General features: G+C 38.6%; 1 protein-coding gene across 1 annotated transcript; it reads right to left on the bottom strand.

The window, feature by feature from the left end:
* Positions 1-871: 871 nt before the first annotated feature.
* On the bottom strand, positions 872-14,781 carry LOC120720053 (probable G-protein coupled receptor 149). Its single transcript, XM_040009659.1, has 6 exons — positions 13,471-14,781; positions 12,035-12,215; positions 11,374-11,876; positions 6,471-6,614; positions 5,618-5,678; positions 872-5,542 (listed from the first exon to the last, which is right to left on the bottom strand). The coding sequence occupies exons 1-6, from the start codon at positions 14,452-14,454 to the stop codon at positions 5,166-5,168; spliced, it is 2,250 nt and encodes a 749-aa protein (XP_039865593.1). The 5' UTR covers positions 14,455-14,781; the 3' UTR covers positions 872-5,165.
* Between the last annotated feature and the right edge of the window lie 205 nt (positions 14,782-14,986).

The raw sequence follows: 14,986 nt of genomic DNA, 5'->3' as shown, positions 1-14,986 counted from the left end.
GAGTTCAGTTTGCTATGTACCTAATAAATAACAATATAATTTTTAGTTGTAAACATTTTTTTGACATTTTTTCTTGTTTTTATGATAGGTTATTGTGCCATTTTAATGCATTTATTAAACCCTATGCGTTTTTACATACAATACGTTGTTCTCATCCAACATCAGCGTCTGACCTCATAAATGCGCTTCTGAAAGAATAGTCAAAAACTCCCAAACACACTTTGTTGAAAGCCTTTTGAAAAGAGTTAAAGCTGTTATAGTTGCAAAGGGTGTGCTATTAAACCCCAGAGATTATGAACGGGATGTCACCCAGGGAATCCATAAAATATTTATGTTAATTATTCACTGAATAACATTTAAACAGCATAAAAGTATAATTTTATTCTTTTCCAGATTTTAAAATGACATAATACATTTTAAAAACACACTAAAAGTGTGTTTTCAGCATAACCTCTGGGGTCATGTGACAAATTAAAATACATAAAAAAAAAACTGCTTCTTTTTTTGAAGATGTACACTTGAAGATGTATTGGGCAAGTGCAGAATGCCAATTTTTTTACTTCCAAAATTTCTCTGAAATGAAGTTAGACTGAATTCATCACTACTAATACAAGTTCACATATATTACTGTAGACTCTCAGATTCCCACCTCCATGATTTAGAATTCAGGAAGAGTTTCTAATTAATTTTTACTTTCACTTCTGTGGTATTTAATATCCATTATCTATAAAGAGAGTCTTTGCTGTTGGCTTCTCTGCACATGTTCTTATACAGAGGTAAATCTGAAGAATCCTTTATAATATATCCATCTGTATAAGATAGAAGATTGATTTTTTTTCCCCCCCAGATGATCTGAGTGGCCTTTCTGGAAACAAATTATGCTTCCATAAGTTTTCATGAGTTTTCTTTACATGTCATTTTTCCATTTTGATGTTTATTTAATTAGTTCAAGTGCAAATAAATTTAATTCACTCAGTGCCCTGGCACATTAACCTTCTCATTAACGATGAGCAAGTTGCAAAGTTCGATAGTCTGAACTTGTCCACGTACTTTTCTGTCATTTGACAGAGGATGCTCATGCCCTCTTACTTTTATCTATTATCCAAAGTAGAAAATATTTGTTTAGAGTCTTGCTAAATCTGTTTATGCATTAAACACCAGTTTAATAGGAGGGTTCCGGCCCTGAAATAACCTTTTGTTGACTATTTAGATTGCTAAATATCTTCTGGGGTCTCTGTGCACAGACAAAAACAGTCTGTCTTGTCAAAGTAATTGCTGTACCAGGTTCACACTGGTACACTGCAGTTTAAGGAACATTAGGGAATGACCTGCTATCTGGGCCTTAAAGGTTGCCGCCAAATGAAAAAGATTCACCGTGACTGCTGACTGTCACCTTAAAGGGTCTCTCTGCTACACTTCAGCACTGTTTTTTAATATAATTTTTTGTCAGATTTAAAATGAAAACTAAAACATTAACAATTAGTAGTAGTAGTGATACATTCTTATTAAGTAACCATTTCTCCTCAGTCACTGATTGCTTTGGCTTTATCTGACTTTTGTAGCGGTTACAAACGCTGTTTTCACATTTCCATACGTCACCGTTCACTGATTCTGTTTCTGAATGCTCCAAATCTAATTGGATTATACTCTGCATTCTCTTATTTCAAATTAGCAGCAATGTCATAAGGGGAAAATCTGTGCTTTTTCCTTATTGTTTACCTCTCTCTACTCTGTGTCTTTGCCCTGCAAATTAAAAGCAATAGACACCCTATCTGTGCCATGAAGCACATTTCACAGATGAGAGAGTAGAAAGAGTGGTGTGAAAGATTTGTGCAGGATGTTCATGGGAGGTGACAGGGTAGATCCCACCCTTAATCTTTCTGTTCCTGTCAGGAAATATCATGCTTTGCCACTTTTAAATTAAATTTTTCTTTTCACGCCCACTGTGATCATCAGAACCATCAAAGACACGATTTCCTTTTATAATCAGTGAAATGAATACTTACACAGTACTTCCACAATCAGCTATTTTGTTATTAAGGAGATGCATTTGAAAGAAGACAGTTTCCCAGAGCAGAGAATAGTGATTTGTGACGATGAAATGATTTATTAGCAGTTTGGTGTGAAAGACTAATTTGTGTAAAATCTTATTTTCAGTTTGTATTTGAGAATCTCATTTTCATCAAGTACTAACTGGACCTGCTTGTACAAAGGCTCCCTGTTCAGCTTTGACAGAAATATATTCAGTTGTGTCTTTGGACATTAAAAAAGAAAATAATTCCACAGTGATCGGGTAAACTTTAAGTTGGGAGTGACTCATGTTTTTGCTTCAGCTGCCAATTCTTTTATCTTTGTCATTATTTTGAACTCTGTGAGTACTATCAGTATCTCTGCTGGGTACTCTAAAGAGAACAGATGGGGGATTCAAAATGAAGGGATGTCAGAGAGAAAATGATACAGGAAAAAATACTGCTAAACTTGGGGAAGGTATTAAAAAACATACTGGGAGTAAAGCCTTTTGAGTAGTAGAGGGATTGTGGAAAGCAAATGACATGAAAGAAGAAAGCACTGTTTCATATGCTCCAAGCCTCCATTCCCTGAACCTTTCAGCACTGTTGCAGGTGTACAGCTCATATATACACCATGTTCGTTACCCTAGGGGCTAGCTGTAATCCATACAAGCAATCCCTGACCAGATGAATTTCAAAAACCTCCAATAAAAAGCCTCAGGTTTTAATATAGTGATTTTATCTCCTTCTGGATTTTTACATTTTCAGAAATCGTGCTGTGCTCTTTAGAGGTGCACATATTGTACTAGAGGTCTCACACAGTGCCACTGATGCTGCATTTTGATGCAGGCTTACCTGCACCTTATTGTTTCAGCATAAACAGTGAGGTTGTGAGTGGGAGGTGAAAGTCCTTGAATCAGAGAGAACTGATGAAAACATCAGGAATAGCTTCTGGTCAAGGTTTCTGATATTGCAGTTTTGTTTTGTTTTTTTACATTATGCTTTTGCAGCCTCATGAAGCCTCTTTTAAAATTTCTCCTACTTTCTTGTCATTTGGTTTCAAAATAACTGTTAGCTGTACACAGATAATATATAATTAAGCAATTTCAGAATTTTCCCTATGAAATAGCTTATAAAAGAAATATATTTTTTTGATGCTGTTTTTCTGCCATCTTGAACACTGAGCAGAATAAAGACATCATACAGCTGTTGTGGATTAGTCACATTCCAAACCCTAGGGCCACAGCAACCAATGATGTTACATATTATATAGGTCACTCTCCAAAGTAGCTAACTATTGCACTTTACTTGCCTTTTAATTTGTGGTAAATAATTCCATTTGAATCCAAACGGTGTGTTACCAAATAGCTCCAGATGGTTGACATGAATGAATAAACATGAAAATACTGGTGCAGCTGATGTGCAACTCAGAATTCTTAATAACAAGACAAATAACAATTACTTGCTGAATTTATGAAAATTCTGGACCAGAAGCTGAGCTGTAGTTTAACAATGAGAACAAACACATAATGGAATCACATCCACGCTGTTAAGCTGGAAAGATGGCGCACTGCTCAGCTAAAAACTTTTGGCACCATTAACAGATGACATGGTTGATATTAAATACAGTGTTGCATTCATCACAATTCACATGCCTGTACAGTATTTACTCTCACATTTTGCCTAGGAGCGCTTGAACTAGGAATGCATCGCAGTACTGTTGGAGGCAATTTTCTTGTATGAATCTTTAATGAAAACGGTCTTCAGGAGGATGGGAGACATTGAGGCTGATGGCTGGGACTCCCTAAAGAACAATTCAAAAGCTTGCAAATGAAGTCCTCGCTGTGCCAAGGCTGTGTTGAAGTTCAAAAAACCAAACAGTTAACATATAGAAGACATCACCATAAAACAAACATAAATACATATATACTTTAAAATTAGTCTTCAATACCAGTTTCACTGTTTTTTCTACACACAAGTACATGTATATGTGCATATAAATAATGATGTCATCTGAGAGAATGAAGATTTATATGATTCAGAAAGACATTCTTAACCCCTGTCAAACAATACTGATTTACACAGTCCCATCTATGAAAATTTTACTCCAGTCCTGAATATATGCATGTATTAGATAGAAAGTAAGAGGTCCCTGTGGCTCACCGATTGGATGGGAAGCAAACCGAGCGGGCAGACAGATGATCCCCCGAAGTGGTTTTGGAATGTACATTCATATGCTGCCTGCTGTGGTGAAATATGCACAGTCACTCATTTAAATTGCACTAAACATGTGCAAGGCAGAAAACTGTTCTGAAGAAGTAACAAAAAAAAAATGTTTGCTTCACTTCTTCTTGTTTTACATCCTAAACAGTGATGGTGGATCCACCCTACCCTCCCAGGCCCAAATTAGATATCAGATAGACATTTTAGACATTGCAGCTGGGTGAAAATGAAACACAATTCGAAGAAATATATGCAGAATAAACACAATTTTTTTTTCACGGTAAGCATGTGAAGATTTTTGTTAACTGACATCACAGATCAATGCTCTCAAACATATACCCTCATCTCTATGGGCACAGATACTAAAATGCACAACACATGCTCAGATGAGTCAGACACATAGGTCAGGTGACCCCTCGCCTCACAGCTGAGTCACCAGTGACGTAGTCTACTGGAGCTGTTTCATGTCAGACACGTGATCACACCTTGGTCCTTTTTTCCTCCTTTACATCTCTGATTTTTTTCTTCTACCTGCTTCTTCTGTGATAACAAACTGGCATATGGTGAAAGCAAGAATACAGATACACTACTAAAATACTGATTCTCTTCTACTGTCTATTTGACATAGGTCTGTATTCCACTCGATTTACAATATATATCATTTTACAGTCTAATATATCTCTGTGTACTCTACATATAGGCAGTAAATGTGCTCTCCTGATATTAGCTAAAGAGGAAGTACAAGAGTAGGCAAACAGACTATTACAGTCTTCAGCTAAGCCTCTATTTGGGTCACCTGTCAACTCTGTTAGAGCGGTGATCAGAAAGAAGTAAATGTGGAATGATTAAGAAATTTGTCTCACAGCCTTTACTGTCTGAGGTGCTTTTTCAACCTCCACCAGAGAGCCACCCTATTATTATTCTGTATGTATGTCACTCTTCCCTCTCCCCAGCTTGCTTTCTATAGGCCTCATTGAGCAGCTGTATCTCCTCATGATACCCCGAGCTCTCCTGTGTCTGGCGTCGGCTGTTCTGCCGATGAGCCTCCACAGTGTCAGGTATAGTGATATTTATGGTCTCTGCTTCTGTGGTGCCACTGCTGGGGATGAGCAGGGAGTAAGAAGCAGTCTCACCCAGGTCACAGGAGACAAAGCGGTTCTCCCTTCGGGAGTAACGAAGTGATGGCGAGCGGGCATGGGTGGAGGACTGACTGATGTTAGATATGATAGAGACGCTGTCCATTGCCTCTTCATTGTCACAAATTTCCAAAACTTCAAGATGGATCTTGACATTAGTGTCCCCAACCCCAGCCCCAATTCCCATCTCCATTCCAATCTCCATCCCCATTCCTACACAGCTGGCGTTCACATCTCCACCCTGGCCTCTGGATGCTGTTTCGTCTGCACTGGGCTCATGGCCAACTGACTTCGAACGATAAACTTCCACCTGAGGGGAAGAGAGATTTCATGTTTTGTTTTGGACCACAGTGTACTTGATGTCGTACAAAAATATCTCACAATGTTATAATTGATTTCTAAAACTCTATTCCATTAATCTTTTCCCAGTGGAACTCCCTGAAGAAATTTTAAATCTACTTTTTTAAGCTAGTCATTTTATGAAAATAAATGGTCTCTTTTTATTTGTTACATAGCGCATATGGACATATTTCATATTTATTGATAACTAGGAATTTCCTTTTCCACATTTCACTGCTTCAAGGTCTTATAGGGCTAATTCTAGAAGTGAGTTGTGTTGCAATCAGGAGCACATGACAGGATAAATAATCTAGAATGTTTTTGATGGTGAGAGAAATGGCTAAAACTATGCCGCTCTTGATGGCTATATAAGAGAGTAAAATTGATCTCACAAACAATATTTACCTTGCATAAATCTTAAATATGATGCCAGAGCCAGGTAGCTCTTAGCTTAATTTCAGACTAGATTTACTTACAGACAGGAAAATGATTTCAAAGCTTAAAAATGTACCTAACAACATTTTTTAAAGCGAACTAAATCATAATTTACCCCTTTCTTTTAGTTTAAACACAAACAAACACATTTAAGTAAATTATAGTGATCGCTGATCACAGCATAACAAAGGAGTAGGCAAGCGATTCATATTTGTATTTATTCTCAGTACGAATGCAAAGAGCATTTCCCACAATGCCATACTACGGAGGAAATAAATTCTGTCTTCCAATGTGAGTTTAAACAAATAGAGTACTGAGATGACATTACCTTTTTGGCATTGTTCGGGGAGATCTTTCGACCATCACTGCTGACCTCGTAGGTGGAGAGAGACAGCGTCTTCCCTGTAGGTGCTTGTAAAGATACAGTTCCCTGAAAGGCGCACAGGGGAATTGATAGACCACCTGATGATCGCTGCACAGGAAAAACACAGAAAAGAACAAAAATTCAGTCAGAATTTAGCACATCGTCTTTATTTGAAAATCAAACTGCTATTAAATTCCGCCTTGGCCGCTCATTCTTGACAATAAATCCAAAGCAACTAATACTTCACTGTGACTACAACTCATTTTCCATCTCATTCCTGTTGTTTAAAGTAACTGAAGTTACATTATGTGCCTGATGTCAAGTGCAGTAAGATGAATGTGCTGACCAGTCATTTCTATCCAAGAATTAATGAGGCTTGCATGTAGAGCCCTAACAACAGCACTCGGCTGTTAAAATGAGATGTCAAGACTTCATGCATGTAGAGGCCAACAGACCTTTCAGTGAAAAAACACACAAACACAAATAATGACTGACATATTTTTTGGCCGTTATTAGATTCGAATAGCAAAGTTTCAGTGCACAGTATCAGGCAAATTTTCTCCAACGGCTTATCAGCTTGCTTTTAATTATGAGTCTACATTTTTAGTTTAATTTTCATTTTTTCAATCATATTTCATGTTTTTCAGTCACACATTTACACTGCTTTTGTAGAGATTATGATGCCAGAGAGTAGATCAAAGTGAGCCTCTGTGAAAATATGTTTGAGACTGTGCATACTGATGGCAGAGGGAAATAGAAGCATCATGTGGCACAGAAGTAGGGAGACCTGTGGCAGGTCTAATTAAGCTTCTAAATTATTTAGTTAAATATAATAATCTGATTGTGACTATGATGCACAACAGAAACAAAGCAGATGCCAGTCTCTTGGCAATCTCCCCCAAATCTGCCTGGTTCCCTGTCATTATGTTTGCCTCATTGTGAATGGAGAGAGACATAGAGGGAGAGACAAAGACTGCAAAGCTGAGCTGAAAACACATTGTCACGTAGATCAAATAACGTTCAGAACACATCATGTGGGAAGCACACGGATGGATTTCTTTCTGGATATTTTCACATGCCTTTCTTCATCTTACATATAAAATACTATTTTAACATGCTCCCCAAAGGATCACCTGGCTTTTCCTTTTCCAAGGTAATTTTTTCTTTTATTTTTAAAATGCCTTTAAAAAAAATCCACAATAACCATTTTGCACCTCTTTTGGTCTGTCCAACGAAAATCTAACTTGTGCTAGAGGACTTTGTTCAGCTGAAGCTATTTGCAGATCGAATGAGTTATATAAGGTTAAAAAAAGTCTGCATAAAAAATAAGAAGTGGTGGGACTACACAGAAGGCTTACACCTGCACAAGTGGGGTGTGAATGTTGTCAGATATTTCCGTGCATATAACCATGCTTTTCTAGTGGGTGTAGGGTGCAATGGAAAGGGGGGCTAAGGGACTAAGGGAGCTAATTTCAAATTCTGCCAATGCAGATGTGATGATATTTTAAAATGAATACTAATAAGGCCTGTACTTGTATAGCGCCCAGTCAGTGTATTCTAACATCTTTTGAACTGTTTCCTTATTTGCTGACAGTAAGTCTGTTCTGATTTTTTATGCCAAATTGATGTTGACCCCAGTGATTAAGGAAATGGCAACAAAACTACTGGATCACCATTAAATGTGGTGCTGACCTTTGCAGTGATGATAACTTTTTTAAAAAATTTGCTAACAGAGTTATGGTGCAATCACTTGCGTAGTGAGTGCGCATAAAACTGAATCAAAATATAGATATTATTTAAATGCACCAAGGGAGAAAATTATAGTAAAACACATTAATATTACTTTATTTAGTATGAAAAACTAAAGTTACTTACTTGCACTCCTAAACAGAAAAAAATATTAGGGGTGGAATGTTGTACTTGCTTAATTCCCAACTTTCTTAAAAATGAATTGAATGAACATGAATTACGTCCAATGAAGTCAGTTATTGTTTTGTATAAAAACAAGCTTCTGAAAGATGCTTCTGTTTTCTTGTTTTTAAGGCTAATAAAGCTAATAAATTTGTTAAGCACTGTACATGGATGCTATCATGTCCAGGCACATGTTGTGATCCAAAAATCGGCATAAAGCTAATATTTGTTTCTAAGGAACAGTAAATAACTTTTACTGTAACAAGTTAGATCCAGTTCATTTTTTTCCTTTTTAATTTACAGCAGGTGACAACTGAAGAGCACAAATACTGTACTGAAGTTAACTAATACTGAGATATTTTTTGATGTGTCACTATATTTCATTCCCCTTTTAGATGAATACCAAGGCTTGCTGTTAATAGGTTATATATTGTTTAAATAAGATATTTTGTGTAATGTAATGAACTGAACAGTTAAATAACAAGTAAGTAAACAGTAAGTAAGTTATTCTCAATTACTAATTAATAGTAATTAATACGCTTGTGTAGTTCTTTGTGTTTAAGGTTAGTTGGTATTAAAATCTTGGTATTCAAATACACTAAATAAGGATAAACACATTAGGACAGCAAAGCATCAGGTTGTCAGCATGACTCATTTGCTTATTTCACACCTTTAATTAATTGAAGTGTCATTAATTGAAGTGTCAGCATACACACGTACAGTAATCTATTATTTAAATTGTATCAACTTCAATCTTATTCAAAGTCAGTATTTTTTTAAGTCTCTATATTTCATTGCATTGGACAATCTTTTTCTTTAGAGTAAATTGGTTTCAGTCCTCCATACCTTAATGCACATTAGTTCTCCATTTCCTCTTGGGGAAAAGGGCTTGTAAGTGGACCCTGACTCTGTGCTTGCTAACAGATATGTCACAGAGAGGGTAAAGATGTGTTTAAGCTCTAATTCCACCTCTTTCCCTGGCTCCCGAAGGCCAGATGGGCTGACAGTAAGGAGAAAAGACGATGGGTAATGACATCTAGTCTGCTAACACGGAACAAAACACAGCTTGGAAGAACTATAAATCACAAAGTATTTTGGCTTGTCTTTCATCTGTTGTTTGGCTTTCTGTATTTATACAGTAATAACACGTTGTGTGTGTGTTTCTTTATGTCTTTTGTAAATGTGCTTGAGGAACATAATGGTTGGTGGATACAGAAAAAAAGGCTTCATTTTTCTTTGTTGTTTGGCAGTGTTTTTATGTTTGTTTGTAAACTGCACTGTAATCGTGATTCCACATTTAAAGACCCCAATCAATGATTAAGGCCTAGAGAGACATATATATAGACTAGTATACTGAGAAGTAGGGCAGGGAAACGCACACACACATACACACACAAACACACACGCCAGCAGTGAGCATCTTAGACTTATACATGATGCAAAGTGAGTGCCAAAACCAAGCTGTAGATGCATGCTCCATGGATTTTTCACCCTCTGGTGATTTTCAGAGTGAAACATTTCAAACTTATAAGTAGAGCAGAGAAAGAAAAAGAAGGAGAGACAGCTACAGCGTGTGTTCATGTGTGTACATGCCTGTATGTTTCCATGTCTGTTTATATCCACAGTCTACTGAATGAGCCTATATCAAATCTAATAGTGTTATTGTTCTAATAGTCACAGTTTGGTTTCAACGTTAATGCCTGTGGCTGCTCTGTTTCACAAGTGAGGCTGCTCTCTCATCTGTGTCGTTTATCTCCAATGCCAGGATACATTAATCATTAGGCCTTTACTGCTTTGTCCTTGTTTAACAATTCAGTTGGCTCTAGCGAAACACAAAGAGAATTAAGCTTCTGGTATTATAAGAACACAGGATGTCAACAACAAAGAAAGAAATGGATTAAAATGGATTAGTGGATAGTGGTCTCTAGCAAACTGTCTCAAGCTTTAGTGGTCTTTGACTTTGCTAGTGGATAGAGTAAAATATTGAGTACCTGAATAAATGATAACTTTGAGTCCCGGTATAGAAACACCAGTATATACTGAATCAATGTGTGTGTTTGATTAAACTTGAACTACAGAATGAATTGGAAATAAGTTTGTTTTTTTGTTTGTTTGTTTTTTAAATTCAACTTTCACTCAAATATTTAACCTGCACAACTTATTCATAAACACACATGAAGGAGCTAACATCCAACGAATCTCACTGATGCTGATCTTTAAACTGTAAGCATTTTAAAGCTGCACATTCCTCCAACTTCAACTTATTTCTAGTGAAAGAAATTCACTAGACATAATAAATTTTAAGTTTGTGGATGTATATTTGGTTTTGAAAGACAGGCTGGCATTGGCTACTAAAATGGTGTGCGGTAATTTGATCAATTGCTCTATAAGTGATAAAAGCTCAGAACAGATAAGAATATGTGAGGAGAGGAGAGGAGAGAAGAGAGGATTTTAAGCATTTTATCTAAATCTCACGCACAGTTCCAAGGCTGTCAGCCTGATTATAAAGAGGCATATTTTTAGATGTGGAAAAAAAAAAATCCAAACCAACAATATGTAAGCCTTTCTCATCAAACACTTCCTTAAAGACTGTCTGTGTAAATATTGCACCCTATTCCATCGTCTATCATCCTGTGTCTCTATACAAGTGGACCACAATAAAAATTTTTAATTTCCTTTCAAACAAAATGTAAATGTACAAAGGGAGATTATAAAATGTGTCTGTTTTACGGTCGCGAAACACTAATTACTCTTAAATGATCACCACTACACTATGTTACTGCACGTTGCATGGTAAAGCCTAGGTTTCTTTGATTAATTTATGAAAGCAATAGAGTTGCAGTGTGTGGAAAAACTGCCTAATGCCAGCCATAAACCACAAAGTGACAGACACAAATGATTCATTTAATGGTTCAAGAGCCAACAAATAAACTGGTTACACTGAATGCTGGTGTACCTGTCTGGGCGTTCTCTCGGATTTACTCCTGCACCACTCCCAGTCTGTCAGCTCGATTTTCCGACACTCCTCATGTGAAAGCCTCCTCTCAGGCCCCTCAAACACTGATGACGTGTCAGTGAGACTATGATCCTGTTCCCGGTGATGAGAAGCCAATGACGGGACACAGCAGAATTTCTCATCATTCCCATGGTTCTCATGGGGAAGTGGAGCACAATCAGCCAGTGCCTCCCCGCCACCAGCCACTGCTTCCAATAGAAGATCTGCATGAGAGGAGCTGTCCACTGGGCACGTGGTGCTGAAATCAAAATTGGGCCCCAGCCTAGAGAGCGCACCACTTTGAAGCGCATCATGACGGGCATTAGGGAAGTCACAGTTAAAAAGGCTGTGATAAGCAGGCTTCTCAATGGGAGGACTGTTATGTGACATGGTGGCATGTGACAACTTGTACACTCCGTAGCCTTGTTGGAAGGAAAGGTTGAACTTAAATCTTCTTTTCATCACTGTGAGAAAGAAAAGTGAGAAAATTTTATTTTCTTCACCCTGCAAAATCATCACTGTTTCCCCTTGTACCACATGGGAACAGTTGTTTTGGCTTTTACTGTGCAAAAAGACATTTGGTTGTGCACAGTTAGTTAATTTGTGCTGTGCCATCATCTACCTGAGGGTTCTGGTGTTGGTTCCCGTTTGCAGTTAATGAAGCAGCCACATGGCATGTGGATCCAGCGCTCAGAAAGCATGAATAACGGAGTGACCGCAGGCGCCAGCAGAGTGAGAAAGAAGCTCAAAGTCTCCAGGGAGGAGCTGCGTGCACTGATTGCGTGGCGCACCAGTACCAAAGTCTGTGAGGGGGGAAAAAAGGAGAGAAATTAAGTCATTGAGGAGTCTCTGACTTAATATGCATGAGGAAGTTGTGGGAGGGAGACACATGAATGAAAATAAATTGCATAGACCTTTCACACATACTGGGCTTTCTTGATTTTAATTTTCCTATGTTCCGTATTCCAGTGGGCCAGCGGCACTTTAGCATTGCACCTGAGTGTGCTCAATTTTAAAGATGGCTACAAATAATACAGCTACAATAAAACAAAACCAACACCAATGAAAATATTCTAATCCACAGAAACAAAACAGAAATTACTGTATTTCTGACCGGTGATATCTTGACATTTTCGTATTAATCATCATTTGTTTTTATTCATTTAAGAGGGTTGCAAGTTTGGAATGCCAATTCTCTTTGTCCATCACTGCTGCACAGCATTTATCACCTACACTTTATTCTTTTGCTTTCTTTTTTCTTTTTCTTTTTTGAACAAGAACAACTCTTGTAACAGAGGAACTTGGTGTTGCAAAGCATGGATGTATTTCACAAAGCAAACTGATGTTAAAGACTTCTGATGGAGTCTTTAACAAGATAAGGAATTTCATTCATTTTTAGTGACAGAGAAAGTAAAAAGAGAAGAAAACACTTCTATTAAACGACTCCACTTTATTTCTCCTCCACATTATTAACCCTTACAGCTTACAGCTTACAGCATATGCGCCACCAAGAACAGTGATCTGATTAGGGGATACTGTTCAGCCGCGTGCCACACAGAGACCCTGGTAGTCTCTAATTGGCTGTTAAGCACTTTCGTGGATTTGCTCGGATGGTGGCTGCTGACGTCACCCTTGGCCAGAAACATACAATATAACTCTTTACGATAATTTTCAGTGGTCTGCTCACCTCACCGATTACGGCAATAAATCACCAAAACAATCTGTGTAGCTATATAAAGCCAAACAGAGACCTTGGGTTAAAGTGATTTTACTTTAAAGTAAGATATCGAGGTTTTATTTTGTTGTCCAGAGGTTGTTCTATAATTATGAGGCGGTTTCGTGTTAGATTTCGGTTGGAGTTTCATAGATTTTCTACAGACCGAGCGCTGAATAGCATTCCAACTAAATGAATAATAAATGATTTCATTACAAGGTAATACAACTAAAAGGCTCCAAGCCAAGTAGAGCAATGGGTTGGCAGCCCATTTGCTAAAAAGTTATTATGGTGTTGTTTTTGGCACCATTTACTGGGACATTTTCTTTTATGAGGCTTCTTACCATCATTGGCATCCATAAAACAACTCTGACAACCGCCAGGATCATGGAGAAGCGCTTTTGTGCAAACACCACAGGCGAATCCCCGACAGTAGCTGTCCTTTGATCACTGGCAGACACTGGGGACAAACTGCTGTCCTCTTTCTCCCTGATCTCTGTCCCGCACGAACTTGGACTCAGTTCGTTGTATGCCCCGAAACTTTTATTCAGGCTGTCCCGGGAAAAGGACTGCAGATCACAGAGAGGAGTGGTCCCGCTCAGTCCTCTTGCCATTTCTAGATAGCTGGGGTACAATAAAGTCCTTTGGGGCTCCCTGGAGCACAGCAGCTGGTAAGTGAGGGGGATAAAGAAAAATAACAAGCCGCAAAAACACAGAAAATATAAAGAGAAGAGCAGCAAAATGTAAAAACTGTCGCTCTCTGGGAAACACCCGAGAGAGGCCGGCGTAAAGCTTCCCCATCCGCATAAAGGTAGGACACTGACGGCCAGGCTGACCGCCCACACACCGGCAATAGCCCACATTACTCTCAGTGGCCGGCGCACAGACTGAAGCACTCCGAATCTCTTGGTGACATAAAAAGTGTAGGCTGCTATAAGGCAAGCCTTCATATTGCTCGAAACACCTTGGAACACGTACAGAAGTCCAGATAAAGTGCACAGGCTGCCCGACCCTTCACCTCCATTTGCTTCCCACTGAAGGAGCATGAATAAAGCCAGTGGGACCAAACTGAGCAGGTCGTCCACCGACATGGAAGCCACAATGACACACAGGGAGGTTTTTTTCCTCATCCGGAGGACAGACAGCAGCGAATACACACCTCCAACTAACGTTACAGCGGCGATGGTTACGCACAAACCGAAAAGCAGCAGGCGGATTTGCCTCTCCATCCCGGAGGGGTCTGGCGTGTCGTAGGTGGCAGTTGGAAGGTAGCTTTGGTTAGGCGCTGGGGAGCTCTGATACGTCGTAGACATCTCCAGTGAATTCATTGTTCTGCCTCTTTTGGCACTTTTAAGTGTTCAAATTTGACTCATTAGCTTGTAAAGTTCACCAGGCTGGAACGACGCGAGAACAGCACAGCATTCGGCTCATGTTTAAAAAAAAAAAAAAAAAAAAAAAATCACCATCCAACTGAGAACGTGTGCAGACGCTTTCCAGTCTCTTGGATGTGGAGCTGGTGAGGTTGTGTCGGGAGGCACCTGTGTCCACCGTTCAAACGGCGCAGCCAGAGTGCCTCTCGTTTCCAGCTGCTGATTTACGCGCTGTCGTCATCAGTGGTTACTTTCACGGCAGTCACTGGAGGGTTGAGCCAAACGCAGCATACTACTACAACCGGTTCTATATCCGTGTAGGACCGGTTCGATTCATCAGGGTGCATTTTTATTTGTGTCATGGCTCGACTCATTTGACGAGTCATTCCAATAATCACCCCTGTCTGAACAAGCCCTTTGACAGAATTTAATGCAAATGATAAAAAGTAGAGGGTCTTATTCATGTATTTTTTTTATTTTTATTTTTGGA

This window comes from Simochromis diagramma, unplaced genomic scaffold (assembly GCF_900408965.1).
Source record: "Simochromis diagramma unplaced genomic scaffold, fSimDia1.1 OVJJ01000344.1, whole genome shotgun sequence".
NCBI classification, from domain to species: Eukaryota; Metazoa; Chordata; class Actinopteri; order Cichliformes; family Cichlidae; genus Simochromis; species Simochromis diagramma.
This window is presented reverse-complemented; position numbering and strand designations above follow the sequence as displayed.